Source organism: Podarcis raffonei, chromosome 6, assembly GCF_027172205.1.
Source record: "Podarcis raffonei isolate rPodRaf1 chromosome 6, rPodRaf1.pri, whole genome shotgun sequence".
Taxonomy (NCBI): Eukaryota; Metazoa; Chordata; class Lepidosauria; order Squamata; family Lacertidae; genus Podarcis; species Podarcis raffonei.
In genome coordinates this window covers 70506126-70528867 of record NC_070607.1, presented here as the reverse complement: position 1 = coordinate 70528867, position 22742 = coordinate 70506126, and the positions used below count along the sequence as shown (strand labels likewise).

The 22742-nt window shown below is 42.6% G+C and overlaps 1 protein-coding gene across 7 annotated transcripts in view; it reads right to left on the bottom strand.

Moving 5' to 3' along the window:
• Nucleotides 1-10177: 10177 nt before the first annotated feature.
• CBFA2T2 (CBFA2/RUNX1 partner transcriptional co-repressor 2) overlaps nucleotides 10178-22742 on the bottom strand; it is a 67887-nt gene continuing 55322 nt past the window's right edge. For 3 of the 7 annotated variants that reach the window (XM_053393924.1, XM_053393927.1, XM_053393928.1), the window contains exons 5-11: nucleotides 22477-22658; nucleotides 21583-21833; nucleotides 20832-20917; nucleotides 19737-19995; nucleotides 16085-16156; nucleotides 14056-14246; nucleotides 10178-13215 (exon numbers count right to left, since the gene is read on the bottom strand). In XM_053393924.1, coding sequence (XP_053249899.1) covers nucleotides 12922-13215; nucleotides 14056-14246; nucleotides 16085-16156; nucleotides 19737-19995; nucleotides 20832-20917; nucleotides 21583-21833; nucleotides 22477-22658 — 1335 coding nt within the window. In that variant the 3' untranslated portion in view covers nucleotides 10178-12921. The remainder of the gene's footprint in view (nucleotides 13216-14055; nucleotides 14247-16084; nucleotides 16157-19736; nucleotides 19996-20831; nucleotides 20918-21582; nucleotides 21834-22476; nucleotides 22659-22742) is intronic. The other 4 variants (XM_053393925.1, XM_053393926.1, XM_053393929.1 and 1 more) reach the window with 4 other exon arrangements.

The window sequence follows — 22742 nt, the reverse complement described above, 5'->3', positions numbered from 1 at the left end:
AAATCTTTGTGTGGTGGCTTTATCGGTGTTGCAACTCATCTGTGGTTAGGCTGCTGTAACTGAGTTAGTAAGTCCTGACTCACCAGTTCAAGACCAATATTTTGAAGGACAGATGTCAGCTTCCACATTGTTCTCTGTTTTTTTTTTGATAGAAAAAACACCAACCAGAGTATTTACATTCTTAAGAAATTTCATTCTAAATGCCCAGTCCCCAAATAGTCTATTTCTGTTTTGTTCTTACCGAAAGTGGATGACGTGGCAGGTAGCTTTTACCTAGTAAAGAGTTTCCAGCAACTGCTTCTCAAACTGGCTCCATCCTCTGCTCTCACTGTTATATACTAATTGAATAATATCTTAATGAAGGGGTTGTGCACTAAGATGATTGTTTGTGGGAAGCAGACCTATGTTCCTGCCAACCTTCCAAGGTAAATAATTGGGTAAAATACAATATTCTGACTGTGAGCAGTAGGTGTTATGTTTGGCTACAGACTTTGAGCCAATTTGGTTATTCATTTCTCTTGTACTCTGATGTTGATAAGCAATGCAGTGGGCATTAAAAGAGGCAGGAACAGTAGATGCAGACCACCCAACTTTCTTAATATTTGTTCTTTGCAGGTGTCACATAGTGAGAATCAAATGGAACTTGGTTGCCTGAAGAGCTAAGGTACACTCGCCATCAAACACTTCCCACCCACCCTGCAGTGTTCCCCATGAAAACCCGCTCTTAACCACTGTTCTGATTCAGCATTAAAGAGAGGGTTTTCCTGGGGAAAGTGGGGGTGGGTGGAGCTCTCAGACATGGACTTGGAAAGTATGGATACCTGTGCATAGAACACATGGGGCTAAAGGTAAAGGTGGATGGGCCCTAAGTCTCATCATTGCCATTGCTTGAGAGACATACTAGATTTTGCTAGTATGAACCATGTGCATTGTGGACTGGATTGATTCTGCAGGAGCCCAAGGTGGCGTACGTGTGGTTCCTAGGAGATCACCTGTCTAGGCACTGACCAGATCCAGACCTGTTTAGCTTCAGACTGTGAATAGATACTGGAACAATGATAGCATGAATTTTCTGCAGCCAATGGCTGCCTATGATCCTGATTTAACACTGCTGCATAGAACCAGGAGCTCAGAGAGGGTCCAGGTGAAACTTTTGCCATTACAGTGTGCATAGAAATCCACTCCTTAGTCCTGTTGAGCTTATTGCTGGATTCACACACAGTTCTCCTTCTCGTCATGGACAAGCAGGTAGCAGGCCAGCCTTGTAGTACGCCATTTGTCAGCACTGTTGGGATCAGTAGAACGGAAATAGCCCCTACCTGAGTAGCCTTTTCAGACGGAAGCCCTAGCAAGCCCATTTTCCTTCCACCAACCCCTTAAAAGACAGCAACTCTTTAAAAACACAATAGATCCAGTTGGAGGTCTCAAATCACCAGCAGATATTTCAAGAAAGATTCAAATAGACTAAACCTATCCTACATCCCTAACTAGATAGTATAATGAAGATCCATAATTACGTGATTGCTGTTCTCTAAGTTTTAGCAACAAGCAACCACAGCAAGTGGCCAAGAAGATGTTGCTGAAGGAGTCAAGCCTTTCCTTGAGAGCTGCTTTCATGATGAAAATCCCAAAGTTCCACCACCAAAAAAAAGCTTGTTGTACCCATTAAGTGAAATTCACTTTGTATTTCTGTTCTTCTGTTCTTGTGCTTACAGAAGAGCTGCTCTTCACAAAAGCTTTAACCTTGATTTCGAAATGACAAAACTGAGCTTGTTTATCACCTGCTATTCATTGCTAACTAATTATTGGCTCTTATTATGAGGGCTGCCATCTCTAAACCCCCTTAGCTAAAGGAGGGGTGCTATTCAATTAAAGCATCAGACCATGCAAGAAATGGAAAAACATGGGCTGAGAGGGGGATGTGCTTGCCAGACATCAGGACGGTCCCTCTCAAAGTGAGATTATATATATATAGACACACACATACTACATTTCATATCTGACTCCATGTAAGCATATGCAAACACACAAGGTATGGAAGCAGAGCAGCAGGAAAGAAATTGCTCTAGGGGAAGATTTTCAAAGGCATCAAGAGTAGAGAGGGGATTAGGCAACGCAAAATATGTCACAGAGATTTCGCCTCCCATTTTTGGTCTTTGAAAAAGAAATGTCCCCTGGCTTCACTAAAGGGACGATCAGAAACTCTTTTTATCATAACAGGAAGAACCGCAGCAAATACTTGAAAGAGATTGTGGAAGGTAGTTTCAGCATGAGGCCAAGCTAACTCATAAATGGCGTCACACACATATCTCCAAGACTGAAGGAGATGCAGGGCAGGGAAAGGAATGATGTGCCTGCCTGCCTGTATAGAGCTGCTGAGGTCAGAGCAAGGTGGGGACATTTTCAAGTGGTATGATATGGCTCTAAATATATAACGCAGATGGGACCTACGCCTGCAGGTCAGAGGCATCTGCTGCTATTCTGAGGACATAATGGTGGAATTGCTTGTCCATTATTTCTGAGGAGATACAGGTGCCTTTAGACATTCTCCTAGCACCGTGGGAGCTATTTGTGAACAAGCAGCTCCTGAGCATGTTTAAATTTACAGATAGAATATGTCAATGACCCGGCTGTGTGGGCCTTTCTTACTTGAAGCAGTGTCCAGTTCCATGACTGGGTCATTTAGAAGTGCTGAATGTGCTGAATGCTAGTCAAGGGTGATTGCATTTGGAGACCAAGACGTTCTGTTGCTACTGTGTGTGTTTGTGGGGGGGGGGGGAGAGGAAACCAAGTGATTTCAGCTTGGAAGGTCTGCTTGACTATGGTGAAGTTGTTGTAAGAAACAGCAGCTGTGCAAATAAACAGAACACCAGGAAGGGGCAGTGGGTTGCATTATGATGAGGTGGTTACCATGGTATTTCAAAGTAGTCAATGAGGTGAAACACAATGAGGACCAGAAAGAAGCCACTCACACTTTTGGGCAGATGGGTTTTTCAAGCATACCCTATGATATTCCACAGCAGTCGATGAAACGTTATCATACCACAAGCAAGCGCATTCAACGCCTGTCCTGTGGAATATAAGTGATACATCCTCACTACCTGCGTCTACAAAGGGGCACAGGTGGGGCAAAGATGTGATTCCACATAGACCTGAGCTTCTGTGCCTTCACCCGTTCCATACGTGGGAGAATTTCTACAAATCCAACTTCCCCCACAAAAATTCAGTGCTGTTGAATGAGAAGCTGCATGTGCCAAATGTTTCTTTTCCCTAAGACTATTCTTATAAGTGATGAGTGTCTTGTCAGGAGACCTATTTCATGGGTTTGACCAAACATACAATTTGTCTTTTGAACTTCTTATCATGGAAACATTAACTCTTCCATCTCACAACCGGCTTGCAAACTATCCATTGAGAGAAAACAACAAGGAATGGAGCACTTCTTAACTGCTCTGCTTTTTAAACACTGCTTTGCTAAAGCACGTAATACTGAGCCACCATAAAGACAGGCTGAATCACGATTCACTCAAAAATTCATTTTTCTTTCCTCACTCCCTTTAAAATCTGCATTTGTAATCTCATGTAGAGCCTTGATTTCTTTTGTGGCCTCCAGGCTCTGCAGAAATTCTAGTAATTAACAATAATAATGAATATTTAGCAACCAGCAAATGAATGAATATTTAGTAATTAGCAAATGCCTACCTAAAAGGTGTTGTTGTGCATTGAGGAAATGTGGCCAACAGTTTGTTGATCCTCTGCATTTATTACCAACAAGCAAATCTCAGATTGCAACAAGTGCATTTAAAAATGGTAATGTAGACATCAGTGATGATGCCCTGCTTGGTGCTTTAATTAGGCTGCCTGCCTTACATGGGAAAAAGGACCTGGTTATTTTTCAAAAACAGAACACTTTAGGCTGATGGAATGTTTAAATTTTGGGGAAATACCAACCTATTGTTTGTTGTTGTTTAAAGCCCTTCTGAATGAACTGAAGGAAAAATGAGTCCTGTAGCTAGGGAGGTTCTTAGTTATCGTAGTTCAAGTTATTGTGGTTCAAGACTGGGCCTTTCCCATTTTTATTTGGAAATGCGTTCGTAAATGCAAACTGTGCTCAGAGGATGCTGAAAATTCCAAATCTTTCCTCTAGCTAGTTTGTTATAGGGAAGTCATATGGCAGTTCCTTGCAATTTGCTTATCTATAAGCAAGTTCAGACAAAGGGTTGGGCTAGTCTAGAGTCCAGTTTCTAAACCATGGCTAACCAGACTCTTTCGGGAAGCTTAATCTGAATCACCCAGAGATGTACAGCGGTTAAAAACATGCATGGAAAATATCTGTGTAACCTGGGGGGGGGGGCCGAGCGTGAAGCCTCAGATTCACAAAGATAGGCCACAGGCGCCACACTGTGGTAGTAGGAGGGCACAGGCGTTTTTGGGAAGAAAACTGTTCTTCAGAATTATTCTATATGTTTGCTTTCTTATACTTATATATAAAGGCAAAGGTACCCCTGCCCGTTCGGGCCAGTCTTGCCAGACTCTAGGGTTGTGCGCTCATCTCACTCTATAGGCCGGGAGCCAGTGCTGTCCGCAGACACTTCTGGGTCACGTGGCCAGCGTGACAAGCTGCATCTGGCGAGCCAGCGCAGCACACGGAATGCCGTTTACCTTCCCGCTATGAAGCGGTCCCTATTTATCTACTTGCACCCGGAGGTGCTTTCGAACTGCTAGGTTGGCAGGCGCTGGGACCGAACGACAGGAGCGCACCCCGCCGCGGGGATTCGAACCGCCGACCATGCAATCGGCAAGTCCTAGGCGCTGAGGTTTTACCCACAGCGCCACCCGCGTCCCTCATACTTATATATAGTTTGAAGTAATCACCCTTTTCCGTTGGTTTTTCTCCCAGCTTTTCATAGACAAGCTAAATTCTATAAATCTTATGGCCCATAGCAAAATTATTTATTTGGGCAATTTATATATCTCTACATGGACAGTGGTTTGAATCCCTGTGACGGGGTGAGCTCCCGTTGCTCAGTCCCAGCTCCTGCCAACCTAGCAGTTCAAAAGCACATCAAAGTGCAAGTAGATAAATAGGTACCACTCCATGGGGAAGGTAAACAGCGTTTCTGTGCACTGCTCTGGTTCACCAGAAGCGGCTTAGTCATGCTGGCCACATGACCTGGAAGCTGTACACCAGCTCCCTCGGCCAATAAAGCGAGATAAGCGCTGTAACCCCAGACTTGTTCGCAACTGGACTTAACTGTTGGGGTCCTTTACCTTTTTACATGGTTTATAACAGGGGTCAGCAAACTTTTTCATCAGGGGGCCGGTCCACTGTCCCTCAGACCTTGTGGGGGGGCAATTATATTTTGAAAGGAAAAAAATGAATGAATTCCTATGCCCCACAAATAACCCAGGGATGCATTTTAAATATAAGCACACATTCTACTCATGTAAAAACATGCTGATTCCCAGACCGTCCGTGGGCTGGATTGAGAAGGCGATTGGGACAAATCCAGCCCCAGACCTTAGTTTGCCTACCCATGGTTTATAACATAGAACAAAGACATGTTGAATTTAAAATCAAGAGAATTTCCACATTCTATAAGAAACAATTAACAACTAAAAAGAACACTCTCTTTAGCAAGAACGAATAGCAAGTGAACTGTCAGACATGCCAGTTTCAAGAAGTCTGCAAACCTGCAGAAATATGTTTTAGAGGTGCGCACTTTCCCTGAGAATGCTAACTTCTAAAAAAAAAAAAGTGTTTGCCTGCATTGTGCATAATACTTTATATTTTTTATTGGATAAATACAGCTTTAAAGTTCTTGACAATGTGTAGAAACTGTGTATTTCCAAGGAAAATTTTAAACACGGCTCAGACTTTGTATCATGAACTGTGTGAAGGGGACAATGGTCTTGTACTCCTAGCTGAAGCCAGAGCAATGCATTGGATGGGTTCAAGGTCAGCGCAAGACATTTTGGCATCTGAGGAGGACCCCACAATGACTCCCCCCTCCCTGCCAGGAAAGAAGGGGTGAGGGAAGATCTACATCAGGAACAAGGGGGGGGGGGAAGAAACATTGACATCGGGAACTGATGCCCCTGTGGATTCTGCTGCCTGAGGTAGTTGTTTCACTTTACCTCATGGGTGGGCCGGACCTGACTGGGGTTCAGCAGGCAATCTGCCAAGATGCCGTTAATCAGTTGCTGATGCTGAAGAAAGTTGCCAGGTTTCAGTAATGGTTTTACTGTAGGAAAGGTATTTGTGTAGCAGCAAAAGCATTAAAATAAATAATAAAATAAATGTAATGTAATGTAATCATTAAATTTAAGTGTAACATCAATAAAGCAACAGGAATCCCTATAAGCAAAGTATTGTTACATAACCAAATTGCAACTAAATATGTTCTTCTGTATTTAAATTTTAATAAATCACATTTGTTTTGACTTTCAAACCCTAATTCCCCAGTCTGTCAGCCCTGTATCTAGCTAAGGTAGGTGATAAAATATGTACGGGAATATTATTGTATTTTTTTTTATGTAATGCTGAAGGCAGGAAGTAAAAAGGAATAAAAAAAGCAGGTACTTTTAACATATAGTGTATGTTGCAGGGATACTGCATATAATAAAATAGTGGTGGCAAGACTAAACAGTAGCAGGCCCTCTGTTGCAATATTGGGGGCCAATACTGGGCCAGGAATCCCTAGATGGACAAGCAAATATTCTATATATTGATGTGGGAGGGAGACTATAGAACTCCACAGCAGTGCGCTAAAGCAAAAATTCTCCAAAATCCCGCCTCACAATCAAACATGAGACCAGGGTTTCCCAAACCTGGGCCTCCAGCTGTTGTTGGACCACAGCTCCCATCACTGTTGGCTGGGGCTGGTGGGAGTTGGGAGTCCATTAAATATGGAGAGCCGGAAATTTCCCTGCCCCTGCACAAGACAGGCAGCCCTGATTACTAACCATTGTCTGGCTGCTAATTTCCATGATTCCTGTCTCCCTACAGAATGGCTGACGGACCTTTGGTCTTTCAGATGTTGTTGGATTCCCAGCTCCCACAACCAGCATGGCCTGTGCTACTGTTTTTGATTGGTTATGTTCTACTTCCACTGTCAGAATGCTTCTGAATACCAGTAGCTGGAAAACACAGGAGTGGAGAGCACTGTTGTGCTCAGGTCCTGCTTGCAGTACTGTTGAGTACAGGATGCATGTCTTGATGGGCCTGATCCAGGAAATGAGAGTTAAAGATTCCGGTAACATGGAGGCCCTGCTCTAGAGGCTGCTAAATCTCACCTGCAGGTTTGGCCCCTGACCTATATTGATCTTCTCTGGCAAATCTATAAATTTTAGTAACAGTGGCACTGACTCTGGCTTCCATCCTGAGCTACAAATTGAACCCTAACCTACTTCTCGGCTTCAAGGAGCCAGGAAATATGCAGCCACCCCAGACGCTGAGAGCAACAACTTCAATGGAAGCTTACCTTGCATCTTCCCCAGCAAACTGTAGCCACATTCTCAAAGTACATACCGTATTTTTTGCTCTAGAAGACTCACTTTTTCCCTCCTAAAAAGTAAGGGGAAATGTGTGTGCGTCTTACGGAGCAAATGCAGGCTGCGCAGCTATCCCAGAAGCCAGAACAGCAAGAGGGATTGCTGCTTTCACTGCACAGCGATCCCTCCTGCTGTTCTGGCTTCTGAGATTCAGAATATTTTTTTTCTTGTTTTCCTCCTCTAAAAACTAGGTGCGTCTTATGGTCTGGTGCGTCTTATAGAGCGAAAAATACGGTAAATCACTTACCAGGTTTGGTGAAGAGCTTTTGGACTTCACTTTCTTTGTGTTTCTTGCTTTGACCGCTGAGGCAACGGCACCATCTAAGTAGCCATGGGATGTAGCACTCTGTACCAAAATGTTTTTTTTAAAAAAATAATTTTTTAAAAAATAATTATTTTGTGCCAACTCCCAATAACTCAAATTATGAAAACTGTGTTAAATTATGCAGATTTCTTACTTCTTATTCTGCTTGTGCCCAATATTATATTGTAATATATAATTAGTCAGGTCTTGAAAAATAGCCAAGGAAAATCTGCAGTAAAATGTGCATTTTATTGATGTTGAAGTAAAATATGGCACTCGTTAATGTAAATCACTTACAGTATTGGGTTTTTTTAATGCCCTAGGCAGCAATTTTAAACTTTTTAATTAGAAGAAAATTATTCTGCACTCTGCCTACGAACATAGAATAAATAGTACATGTCACTTAAATATATGCTAATACTCTTTTGCTTAAATCAGGGGGTGGGAACCAGCAGCCCTTGGGAGCCTCCTTAACTGACTTGCAGTGTCCTTTCCTTGTCCTGGCCCCTGCAGAAAAAGCGCCTCCTGTTGGAGTCAATATAAGTTATCTGAGCCAAAGTTTGAGGGTTGTCACAGGCAAGGAGGGAAGGCTTAAACACCCTCCAGCTGCTTGACAGTGGAACAGTCTCCCTCAATAGGTTGTGGACTCTCCTTTCTTGGGGGGTTTTTTAAGCAGAGGTTGGATCACCATCTGTCATAGATGCTTTCGCAGAGATTCCTGCATTGCAGGGGGTTGGACTAGATGACCCTCAGGGTCCCTTCCAACTCTAAATTCTATGATTCTATCTGTTGCAACCCTAACCCTGCTGGGGAAAAAATAGCTGGCTGTGACAGTATGCAGCCTCTCCAGCCACATTGTGCAACAAGTTCAATGTGAGCTTATCCCAGAAGGCTTGAAAACAGAATTCGGTAAGGTGTCAATGGAAGGAATGGCAGATGAAAATGATGGACTATATGGAACTTGCTGAACTGATTGGGAGACTCCGAAACCAGAGAGAAGAGATGGTGGAAGAAGATTGGAAGAAGTTTAAAGAATATTTGAAAAAATATGTTAATATTTAAATCTTAGAATAGCTTTGGAAGTGGATATAGGTTGTAGGGTTAGCAGTAGAAGATAGCGTGTTTTACAACAGTATTACTTGTAAGGGATAAAATGTGAAGATTTTTATGGTAAAAGTGTGATTAAAATGGTTAAAAATTATGATATATGTAAACTGCTAAAGATGAGGGAAAATCAGATGGGGGGACTTGGGGAAGCTCACCTAACAATGTTTAGAAAAAATAAGGATAAGAAGGATAAGACAAGAATTTGTTTGTATTGTTTGTTTTTCTGTTTGTGTTGTCTTGTTGTGTTAGAAAATGAATAAAAAATGTTGGGGGGGGGAAGGTGCCAATGGAAGGCTGTTTTCAAGCCTCATGACTAGAACCTTTGAGGAGAGTGCAGCTGACAGGGAAGGGTTAACATCCTCAGCCGCAGTTTCCCTTGTAGATCACCCACCTTGAGCAGTAGTTTGGCATGCAGTAAAGGCAAAATGCTCATCTTCCAAGTTGAAATGCACTGTGCAAGAGACTGTTTATGTCTGTGCTATATGCGTGCTGGCTGTGATTCTGCCCACTCTTGGCATAGGCCCCAGGAAGGTCAGCTCTCTGGCTGAGAAGGCTTAAGTGCTCTCATTTTGCCTGCTGCTTTACTCCGGGGTCCAACATTTGATGACTGGTTTTGTCAGGCTTGCATCTCACTCTTCCAACGGGAATACAGAGCAGCAAACAATCATATGCACAACATTACACATGAAAGTAAAATAGCATTGAAAAGAGTTCTATTTTGTTATTTGGGTTATATGGATAAAAATTGTTTTTTTAAAAAAAACCCAAAACTTTGTAACATAACCAGGAACGGAGCCGGAAGTGCCCTATCACACCTTGGATGGCACTTTTTATGTTCTTGGCTTTGAATCGGGCTGCTGTGTTTCACTTTGAGGCCTATGAAATGTGCTAGTTCAGCAAGTGGTCTTCAGCCTTTTCAGATGCAGGACCCACTTTTAACACAAACAGGTATTTGGGGAGCCATTTCTTAATCTTATACCATGCAATGGTGGCTGTGCTCCTCTTGCAACCCACCTTAGGTCAGGCTGTGACCCACCAGCTGAAGACCACACAGAGGGTTCACATGTGTTGTGGTGACTCAACTCTTGAAATGGGCATATGGCTTCACTGCCCTAGAATTCCAATCACTTACGGACATTGTGTGCATTCTATAGATTAGCTGTCAGTTTAAGCAGAATCGTATTCTACATAACAAAGCAAAGTCTGGCATGGTAAGGTGAATATAGTCTTTTTATTGACTACTGTGAGTAGAACAAACTAAATACATCTGTAACAGTTTGGGTTCCTTTATACAGTACATTAAATAAGTTATGCACATAAAATAGGTAACAAAAACTCCTAGTATAGAATCGAATGGCAAAAATTAGATAGAAAACAGAATCCAAGGAGTCTTCCCGTAGTAGAATTCCACATACATTTTCAAAAATTGTTTTAAAATCATGAATGGTAGCATTCATTTATGTACATTGGAGTTAGTGTGTTTTCCTCTTAATACATAGCAAGCCATTGTAGTTGCATGGAAAGTTATGGAAGACTGCCTATTTACACACAATTTCAGAATGCCGTCTCGCTTTCTCTCTCACACACACACGCAGACACCCCCCCCCACACCCCTTAACTCTTTGGAGCAAATCTTCTTTTCACTTCTCTGCAGAAAATAACATGGCAAGTGGGGGTTTACAAGCCAATAAGTAATTTCAACACCACAGCATTAATTATAATTTCCATATTTTTCTGCAAAACTGAATTAGTATTCCTTGCAGTACGAGAAAAGTTTGAGATTAACAGGGCTGCTTCTTTTACTGCTTTTTTCCTTTTTCTTTTTTGCATGTGGCAGAGAAAGGTCTGCATCCAACAGAAGTGGCCATTTTTGATAATTTTAAAACCTTGATCCTCTTCACTCATCAATAAAACTGAAGACTTCCCTCTTTGGCACTGCATCACTAAGTGATGGGTCGCATGTGGAATTTTTGGCTTTTTTTTCTTCAGGCAGTTTAGTATCTGGGAATGTGAATGCATGGAGATGTGTCTCATGAGCAAAACCAAAGCAGCTCCCAAGCAGTGTTCTAGAAGATCAAATATTACCTTAAAAAATTGGCTACCACAGGACAGCCATTAGAAATAATGCTAAATCACATTTGGGCACCAAATGAACAAGCCCTGTTTCTCATGTGCTCCTTCATCTTCTGCACTCGCAATTTCATCTCCCACAACAATAGTAGCAAAATATAACCTTCAAATGAGGCAAAGTATGCTTCGGCTGCTAAACCTCAAGTGAGTTAGGAAATTAGAGCACAGAGTTGCTTCACATGGTATACATCTGAATTAATCCAATGTCAACCGTATCAGAATGATAACCTTTCAAACACAGAAGCCTTACATGGTCACTTTGCTAGCAGAATGCAGCTTTGGGTATATCTACACCCGCCCCCCCAATTTTGGGGGGTGGGTGTGTTTAAGTCTTTCTCCAATCCAAATCCTTACCCCCATGCTCCCCAGGAAAAATGAATAAGGCTTTCCGTGTGGCTGCAATTATTTATTAACTTTAATTTACTTTTTAATCTAATTCAACCATGAAGTTAACTTCAGTCTAGTTCAATCATATAATTTAATAGTTAATTTGGCATGCTCAAGATTTAGCATCACAACTTAATGGATTTAAGTTCTTAGTGGATTTGAATTCTTTTCAAGTGTCCTCCCAGTGACATGCTTTCAAATGCCCTGAAGTGAACAGGCAGGCTGCTAAAGATGCAACAGGGAGGCCTCACAACTCAGGAACGTAGCCAAATACGTTGGTAAAGTCACATTCCTTGGTTTTCAGTGCAAAGGATCCCTAGCTGGAGGTATCAGTTTAAAGATATATACTGTTTAGAGAAGCAAAAAGATCCCATTGGATGTTCGTGAAATCTGTTATTTGCAACTTGAACTTTATTTAACTTAGCTCACATGCACTGAGAGACCAGGTGATAGAAAACCTGTTGGAATAAACCATGTCTAGTGGGGGTCCTGTTATTTTATTTATTTAATGTATATACCACATCAAAGCAGTTTACAAAATTTATGTATCAATGAATCTCAAACATTAAAAGCCAACAACTTCTCTCTCTCTCTCTCTCTCTCTCTCTCTCTCTCTCTCTCTCTCTCTCTCTCTGTGTGTGTGTGTGTGTGTAAGTAAATAATATCTTGGTGTTACGAGACAAAGCAATTAGATCTGAGGGAATGACCACCAATCCCTTTTGTAAAAATCTTTGGATGAAACATTTCAATCTGTTGCGGCCCATAGACAGATTCTTAAGCAGCTTGCCCATAACTGTAAGGAATTAAAATGGATCAACAAGTGGGATGGCTGCTGAGTCATTATATGAAGTAGTTTTAAATCCTCCTTTCAGCAAACAAAAATAGCATCCTTGTACATCCCCCCTTTTTTCCCATGTGTCCAAATTGAGAGAGAGGTGGGGGAAATGGAAAGGGGGTGGGGGAACTAATAAATATAGTCTTAGATAATGGGAGGAGCAGAAATAGCTAGAACTAAGAATCAAGCTTACTTACATCTCATTTCACCTGATTCTCTTTTGCCTGAGAAAGAAATTTTCAAATAATGGTCAGATTGCATACCAAAGATGAGAGAAGAGGATGCCCAGGCAAGCTCTGCTTTGTAGTAAAACGAACAACCATCTTGTTAGAACCTCGGGTGAGAGTACCATTTTGAGAAAGTTCGGATAAAATGAAACAATAGGCCAAAGTCCTCAGGGTCCCAGGCAGACCGTTCTGAGATCCCACTAAGGAAGGCTAACATGGACTCCTAAAAATGACATTATAATGGTATGGAAAATGCCCCAAAACAACATAAGCCTGAGCGCCAATGTGCTGGAGTACAAACCTTCTTCAACATTTTGAGGCATCTGTTTTTCAATGTAGAAAACTAATAAACTGTGTTGAGCGCAATCATCTCTTTTTTAGAGTGCGTTACTGTCTATTGCTGTCACGGAGGCTGGAGTGGAGGATCGAGAAGTGGCGGCCGACGTTTTCTCTAGAGCCGGACTTGCTACCGCATCGACTGCTTTGAGGGTGGCAGCGGCTGCGGATCGGCCTGCTGGTATAGGGGCTGGTTTGACTTGGCTGTGTAAGCCCTGCCCACAGATTCGGTGGTGCCTCTCCCAATCTTTGTGCTGGCAGAAGGAGCCACAGTAGCGGGCAATGTTGCAGCCGCTACAGGTCTCACTGGCTTTGCGCCCACAGTTCCAGCAGCTCTGGAAAACCAAAGAACAAGCATTTCTCTTAAGCACAGCTCCGAACAAGACTGGCTATTGCCCATCCCAACTGAAGCCATCAGAGGAAGGTAACAAACGGTACCCCACCCCACCCCAAAAAGTGCTATTGACCGACATTTCTATAATGCAGAGATTCATAGCAATCCATGCAAGTACTACCACCCGTACCATTAAGAGAACAGCACCACATCGTAAGAAGCCTACAACAAATTAGCGGCACAATAGGTTTAAATGGGTTAATTTGCAAGAAGCAAGGTTCTTCTGAAAGCCCATCCAGCATGTGGAAGATCTTCCCAAGGCATGGGGGTTCCAACCTGGAAGTTGAGCAGAGCCACACAATAACTTTGCCTGCCACAACTAAGCAACATGGCAGAAAAGCAACTGGGAGAAGGGAATTCTGCCGTGACAAAGCATCTCCTAAATTTGCTTTCATTCACCTGCATTTCACTGACTGCCAACACCCTGCAAATCCAACAGATGGCCTCTCCAATATAATTGCTGACATTGTCCTCACTACAACTGTTCCCAAACAATGGGGGCCAGCAAGGTGTGCGGGGGGGGGGGGGGGAGCAAATCTCAAAGCCTCATGCAGTCACTGAAAATGACAGTGGAGATTCAATGGCAGCACCAATGAATCTGAATTAGTTGCTTGTTGGACAGAAGTTAATCAGAACTCTAATTGGCTTTAGATTTTTTGCTCCAATCAGATTAATCAGAATGAAAAACAAGGATGAATCCAGAAGGATTGCATGTCATCTTTAAAGTTCTTGCCTTGGGACTTTTTCCATGATTGCCAGAGATATTCCCTTGGCTTCTCACCTCTGTAGACTCCTCCTGCTCATTGATGACTAGGAAAGCGTCTTCTGTAGCCTGGCGTTTTGCATCGGCAATGGTCTGCTCCATGCGGGCTCTCTCAGATGCAATCATTTCAAATGCCTTCTGCTCGGCCTCTGCTACAGCTTTTTGGACTTCAGACATGGCCTGGCGCTTCACTTCATTCACAGCTTCTTCTGAAGGGAAACAAAAGCCTCATCAAACGGCTTCACATTGGAAGGCAAAGTATATAGCATGGAAGTACCCAGTGGTCATAGGAGTTAAGAAAGTGAAGCTTTTGCATAGCACTTTAGCCAAACTTATGACAATACTACTGAATTGATGGTCATACTCTGATATCTTATGCCTTCTACTGCATCACATAGGAGCAGCAGCAGACTTTTTGATCACATTTGTATCCAAAGAATTCAGCATGCTTTGGGTTACCTTGAGCCCCTGGAACTGAGTAAACTACAAACCTAACTAAATGCATTGAGATAGTTACCCTTTTAACAAAGTTGGCAGTCCATACAGAAAGTTAGGGATGCTATTTGAGTAAACTAAGCAAGGAAGTAGACACTCTAGCCTTGAAAATTAATGCAGTCTCTTTTCCTGGTGCCATTTCACTCCTTAACTGTCCTTGACCTCGCTTGTTGGCCCATCCAGCAGTTTAATTCTACTGGCTACAGAGACCCTTGTGATTCTGTTTACGAGCACCCATGACACCACGTTAAGGGTGGTTTTGCTGCATCAGCATCATCAACAGAGAATTGGATTAAATGGCAGTGTCAGCAAATGAAGCAGAAGCCAATGAAAGAAGGGAGGGGAACGAAAGGAAAGCACTAAAAAGAACAGTATCAAACAATGCAAATTTGTAGGAGACTCAGAAGGTCGCAGAGAAGTCAGGAGGTACTTTTCAACATGCACAAAAATTAACACAGAATGAAGCAAATGGTTTCATCCAGCCTCTACTTAAAGCAAACCTTCAAACATTGTTCAGAACCCCAAGATGAACCCCATTTTTAGTAGTGTTATCCTTTTAAAATTGATAATGAAAGACAATGGCCAAAGTCCAATGGAGCTAGGTATGCTTATGCCCATGAATTTACAGTGTGACCTATGTATAGAACCTATATTTCCATAGTGTTTTCCCTATGGAACTATCTTTTTAACTATTAAAAACATACTAACACAGAGACACTTTTCAATATTTTCCCCCAGAGAAGAGGAAGTGGAAGATTGTCTACCTTAGAAGCCAAACTCCACATAAACAGAGGGACGACATGTCTTTTAGCTTGCTTACTTGATCTTGCCAGTTTAAAAACAGTTTGTCATGCAAAAAGAATTTGAAAATCACCATCTTTTCATAATTAGCAGACTGCTTTGGAAACTGTTTTTAAAAGTATTCTTGAAACATTTGCTTGCAGTTGTGGTGTGTTGTTAACAGAAACACTCCTATGATTTTTTTTAAAAGGGATATAGAAAAGTATTCCCTTAACATAAAATGGGATTCCTTTCCCTCTGCCTTCTCTTTTGCCCTATTTTGTCTCAAGGAGCAGGGCAAAATTCCCTTCCTTTCGTTCTACTATGCCCTCTTCCAGCTTCTGCCAGAAAGGCAAACTGAAAAACCAAGTGAACATTGTCATTACCGCCATTTACCCAGACAACCCCCAGATTAAACATACAAGGAACAGTGGCACATGTGGGGCTCTCTATCAGCTACCTCCAAGGAAAAGAGGCTCAGGCACCCCCTCTCCCCCACTGTCTGGGGAAGGTGCCAGCGCTGCCTGGCTGGCTGGCTCAAATCCCTAGGTCAAACGGACAAGCAGTGATGGGTCCAGATGGGTCCATCTGCTGGAGGCCCTGGTTGGCTCTGGCCATTATCACTCTCTAGGCAGTGAGACAGCAGCATATTTATGAGGCCTTTCCCCAGCCAACCTGTGGTGCGTAAGGCTTTCCATCTTCTCAAGAATCTCTTGTAACATTCCACAGCTTCTCTGTGTGGCACTTCTCTGGAGGGGGCCTCCTTACTTACCAGCCTTTTTCCATATCTCTTCGGTGACATAACCGGCTGCTCCTGACCTGCCGCTGAACTCCCGCTGAGAATCTGTAGAAGGAAGGGTGGTGTCGACATATTAGACACAGAAATATTCTCCCACCCAAACTCTAAGAATTGATAGGCTGCATCTGTTCAGCAAGAAGTAGCATGAAGAGAACAGGGTAGGATTAATTGCTAAAAACCAAGCCAAGAGACTTCTGCAGTTTAACAGTGTTCACCAAAAGGCAAAATGATAAATGGCCACTTTTAATTTAGTGTCCTGCATAATTTATTGGACAGCGAAGCCAATTTCCATCTTTTAATACTCTGTCATCACAGGCTACACACTTATAAATATGTCTTGTCAAGCATCTGCTTTGCCCTACTGTAATGAGCATTAATCCTTGCTAATGGTGTCTCACGTTTTTACAGCGCGCCTCGTATTCCCAAGGATTTCAGGCCACTGGAGCACACGCTATATTTTAAGGAGTCCTTTGAGAACAGGAACTCAAAGATACACAGTGCTACACAGAAATCAAGGAAGATTAACAGTGAAAATTTTTCTCACATACATTACATTCTCACTGTCTTCGGTTGCATGGTTAGATGAGATGCTGCATACCTTCAGATTGAAAGCAATGCATTTCTGACACCCTGATGTAAGGGTAACCTTATGCGCCAGATGGGGAAAAACCAGAGGATACAGCATTTCTCAACCCAGAAGTAAGTCTCCATTCTCATCTTGCCCTCTCTCCATAAATATAGCTCACTTACAGACGTACTACAGTATTCATTACAGAGTGCTCCTTTGCTGAATTCAACTTACTTTTTACTCAAAGTAGATGTAACTGAAATTAATAAACCTAAGTGAGTCTTGACAATGTGAAATAAAAAATAGAGGGTAACCAACGTAAATGAACTTAATAATCAGTCTATATAAGCACAAAATCTAATACATGTGTTGCCTAATAGATGTGTTGCCTAACATTTTATTACCAAAAATGGAGTATAACCCTGAATTAAAAAGGCATATACAAATACAAATTTAGAAAACTGAATTTAGAATTTAGAAATACCAAATATAAAAGCTATGTGCTACAATAACTAAAAATAAATAAATCTATAGACAGAACCTTTATCTCAAAAACATATAACCATACAAGAAACTCTTTCTACATTGCATGGGTTATACTTCATCTGAAGGCAGCCCTGTTTAGGGAAGCTTTTAATGTTTGACGGACTATTGTATTTTAATGTTTTGTTGGAAGCCACCCAGAGTGGTGGGGAAACCCAGCCAGATGGGGGGGGGGATGGATGAATGAATATTATTATTATTATTATTATTATTATTATTATTATTATTATATGCTATTCTTTATCACAGGATGTTCTTAATGTCCATCAACCAGATTCTCTGGATGACTGAAATATCAATACCATACATGTTCGGCTTACAAGCCTTCTTCAGTGGTTTATTTTGTTATGCTGCATCCTTTGTGCATGAGCTCAGCCAAATTATGTCCAAGTGTCCCTCTTGCTTGAGTCAAGGTTACAAGCCAGTATCTCCAGCATTCACCACCTATGTAAAAGTCTATGTAAAAAGACATGAAGTTTTTGGGGCTCCCCCCTTCCTCCAGCATTCACCACTCAAGAGTGCTATTCCATACTTGGAATCGTCTATCTATATCTGAAGAGCCTACCTCCACTAAGCCAAGTTTTGATGGGTTATGTAAGAGGTTGGTTCTTTTGCAAGCACACTTCCTTGTTCCAGTTGCCACTGGAACTTCTCCAGCCCCCAATCCATAATTAAAGCATTTGAGATGGCAGATAAAGTACCCTGTGGCCCAACATTCTGTTTAATGCATGGTTTCGCATGCACCCTCTACTACGAAATAAAATTCATATACTTTGTTTTGAGGAAGAGGTATAGAAATGCCTCCCTGTCATATCACCAGGATATGGTGGAAAACAAAAATCATTACCAAGATTTTTTTTACTGTTCCCCACCCACAGGTTCACAATCCAAAAAAAAAACAGGACATGCAAAGAAAAAAGGACTTAGAACTTGTAGGAAAAACTACGGCATGTTCATTTCCATCTGGCGTCATTGTTTTGAAATTAAAGTCAATGGTGGCTGCATCGGTAAGGATTTAGAAGCATTATGTAGCTGGTTTTGTACAAGCTGTAGCATCATGAAAGCAGCTGGTAGGGGAGAGGTAGGCAGAGGCCACAGAGAAAGAACTGCGAATGGAGGGGTTGCCATCTTTGGAACTCCTTGGGAAAATCACCAAAATAAATCTGCTGAAACCTGGAACTGGGTGTGTGCAGCCCAGCTGATTGACAGCTGAATGGGACACAGCTGTGAACAGCCTGAGGAAGCTCTGTCCACCTTGGTGCTGCCCATGAAAGCAAGCCTAGAGGTGAGAGACAAGGGTGATGCCAGCTGGTGGCAGGAACCTTCTTTGTTGTGAGATTCCGGGGAGGTTTGTGAGTTTTTTTGGGCCTTGAGTGAGAGCCAGGAGACTGAGAGATATTGAGTGGGGAAGTGTCGAGGAGAAAGAATTTACATGGTCTATATTTATTCGTAACTTTTATCAACTGTCTCCTGTCTCCCTGCAATAGGCTTGTTTTTGACACTATCCTATCTACCCCAGAATTTCAGGAGATAGTTATCAAGACAAATCCTCCACCCAGATCAGGGATCAGCAAACTTTTTCAGCAGGGGGCTGGTCCACTGTCCCTCAGACCTTGTGAGAGGCCGGACTATATTGGGGGGGGGGGGGGAGGAATGAACGAATTCCTATGCCCCACAAATAACCCAGAGGTACATTTTAAATAAAAGCACACTTTTTACTCATGTAAAAACACCAGAAAGGTCCCACAAATAACCCAGAGATGCATTTTAAATAAAAGCACACATTCTACTCATGTAAAAACATGCTGATTCCCAGACTGTCCGTGGGACGGATTTTGAAGGCGATTGGGCCAGATCCAGCCCCCGGGCCTTAGTTTGCCTACTACCCATAACCTAGATGCATGCCACAGGTGTGGTAAGCATCCTGTCCCATCCCGTCCCCATTTTACACGTGAATTTCTAATAAGGAAAGTCACTAACAGTATAATGGGAGTCTTAATTGATTTCATTGCAATGTAGTGTAGTTGGGGGGGGGGGAGAGACAGATTCAGTAAGAAAGACTGCATTGCATTTTTACACTTAAAATGCTAGAAGCAGCAGCAAAAGGCAAGGATTTAACAAATAAAAGAAATACATGATTTCTATTTATTCCTTTTTTGTTTCTTTTGCATACAACTCTACTTGACATCCATTCAGGTTCAAACTTCTGAATACCCAAGGCACACAGAGGCTGGGAAGGCACAGCTTGCTCAATTTCAGATAGTTCTATTTTTGTGCAGAAGTTAACTCAGAAGTAAGGTGCATTGTACTTAATTAATTTGTGTAGAAGTAATTTGTGTGTTGAAGATTACAGACTAAGCTGCAAAAGCAAAGGAGCCCGTTGAAAAGAATGGGGACAATCTAATACTTTGGTCTTCTGGCACACTAATAATACACAGCCACTTTCTGAAAATGGTTGTTAAATGATATTCCACTTCATAACACATATGGAACATGCAGAGTTCCACAGCTTACCACTGTTAATGGAGTCTGAACTCCCTGGGCTATGTTGCCTCGTGATTAAGTCATTCCCCCCTTTCCGTGGCTCTGTGGTTTCACTGCATCGCCTCTTCCAATAGTTGAGCTCTTCTCTATCAGCCTCCTGACAACGGCGGAGAACGGCCATAGAGCGCCTGGTCTTCTCGACCATTTCCATGATGCAATTCAATGCCTTCCAGAGAGAGGAAAGAACAGCGTTTGAAGAAGCTGTTAGAAAATGTATTTCCTCCTGCAACTTTAAGAAAAAGAAACTCAGGGGCAAAACTACAGTATCAAAATTAACAGGGCGAAGGTTTTTTGGTTTTGCTGCAGTAAAGGGTTTCAAACTGTGACGCTGCATGTTGTAGTGACCCTCTTTTTAAAAAAAGAAATCAAGCCCAAACTCCTGTATATAAAAAAATACAAGCATTATGGGAAAGGGGGCTGGTCTAGTACAGTCATTGACGTGCTAGTTTTTTACATAAGTGAGATTTATTTTTTTTAAATGGAAACATTTAAATATGCAATTCATCACATGAAATGGTACTGTCCAGTACCACATTGTGATGCTGGCCACACAGCCTGGCTATTAATTAGCTGCAGGATACTCCTTTGCATGACTCTCAATCTCTACATTTATTTGTATCAAATTCTACTGGAGACACCAGGAACTGAATCTAGGACTTCCTGTATGTAAAAAGCATGTGCCCGATTACTGCATTATGGCCCATCTAGGGTAAACAATTACATTCTCTCCCCCTCTCCCTCTCTCTCTCTCTCTCTCTCTCTCTCTCTCTCACACACACACACACACACACACACTTGCTGCATGCACACATGTTGTTACATTTCCACTGCTCCATGGCAGAGCACACACTTTACACGCAGAAAGGCCCAGGTACAATCCATAGCATCTCTAGTTCCAAGGAACAGGCAGCAGGAAATGAGAAGGATCTCAGCTGGAGTCTTTGGAGACCCTGCTCAGGTCACAATACACAATACTGAGCTAGGTGGATAAACAGCCTGCCCTGGTAATTAGGTTTTATGCAGTCCAGGTTTATTTGGGTCCCCCCCCCCATGTCAGTCTCTCACATGATCAAGATGCTTCCATTCATCGGCCCATTCTCTCTCTGTTAGGCGATGGTCCACGAGTTCATCCTGATAACCTCCGTTTAACCCTGTAATGCATGGCAAGGAAAATGCTACGTCAGAAAAAGAGCCTTAACAGTTTGACGCAATACAAAGATCTGGGGTGGGGGAGAGAAAAGCTATTACAGTGGACCCTCCAGATACAAACTTAATTCGTCCCGGGGACCCATACTTACCCCAAAAAGTCTGTATCTGGAGGTGTGCGGTGAAACTTCTGGTTTTGCCGCATTTGTAACTCGAAATTATGTTACCCAAAGGTAACATAACCCAAGGTACCACTGTATTCTATAACAGTGGCCCATGGAAAAAATCCCCTGCCTGGAGTCAAATTTTGTCTGTAAGACTCCCCCCCCCCCAAAAAAAACCCCACAGCCATCTGTCAAACCAGCTCAATCCTGCTTGGTCACTATCTCCTCTCACCACCACCCACCTATCAAAGTGGGCCCACAGGGGTGAGGAAGAGATAAAAGATCTGGACCGCCAGGCCAAAAAGGTGCCCCACTCCTGCTCCAAAAAACACAGCCCAGGCTTCTAAAACCCCAGAGGGTTACCAGATCAACGAAGGAGCTGTGTAGGTTTGTGTGCCTTTGATTTTGCTTTGCAAGAACTGAATCTACAGAGATTCAAAAAGCATTGAATTTGCAGCTTTAACGGCTAAGGGAAATGCATTTGAAAAATACATGGGACTCCTTACCTATACCATGTCTATCTCGCAATTCTCTCTGCTCCAATGCCTTGCTTGGGTCTCTGTACAAATGGGACGTTGCAATGTCTTCCAGGGTGTAATGCTGGAGTGGGGGTGGAGTAGGATGAAACTGTCCCGCTGGATTTATGACGGGCAACATCAGAGCCGGGCTGTGGCGAGGGGCTGGACTAATGGTGCACACCCTCTTGGCAGGAGGCTCGGATGGGAGAGGCTCTCTCTCGAAGCTGTTTTCTTCCCTCCTGTGAGCAAGTCAAGAAAGGAAATTTTCCATTAGTACTAAGAAACCAAATGCAGAAAAGGAGAGTAAGGAGGTTTGTGTTGTGCTAGCAGTGAAACCAGTAATTAATGGGGAAAGAGAGATATAGAAGTGAACTCTGGAAAAGAGATGAAGTAGAAAACAATTCAAACATATGGACGGTATACAAGAATCATGCTTCTGGATCAATCCAATGGCCTATAGTCCAGTATCCTTTTCACACAGGGAGAAACTAGATGTGATACGGAACATGAAATTCAAAACCAGGTCAGGGTTTTCAAATAGCAGGTATGGTGTTCCACAAACAAAAGATGAGGGCAACTTCCCTCTCCCATTCTTGGGTCTCTAGTGAAGGGAGAGACATGAAGCTGAAAAGTGTGGCAAACGACAGATGCACCAATTCCAAAACTCTTTTTCTAAATCATGCAGGCTATACTGAAAGCCACAACGAGTCAAACATTCGCAGAGCCAACCTAAAAAAGCCACACGTAGGCAAGTCTTGAACTACCAGATACCTGAAGAGGTCACAACAAAAAGGAATTTCAATAGAAAGCAGCTTATAAGGTGCCAGGTTGTTAGTTTTTTTTAATGACAAATTTGTCTGTTTTGAAACCAGCTCCTGCTACCTGTCTGGACTGTGCCTCTTTCCGTTTCCATTCACTTCCATCAGCAGCTCTGAAGAGTCAGCTGGGGACGCAGTGTTTGTGTTCAGCAAGATGTGCTCATGCTGGGCCAGGTATTGGGAAGGGGTCTGTTTGGCTGCCCGAGCACAATGCAGCAGCTCCCTCTGCAGAAGGGGAAGGTTGGCCTGCAAAACAAAGTTAGGGTTGCCATTTAGATTTATTTTGCTGCTGGCAGTTTTCAGTCTGCTTATGAGAATCATCAGAGATCG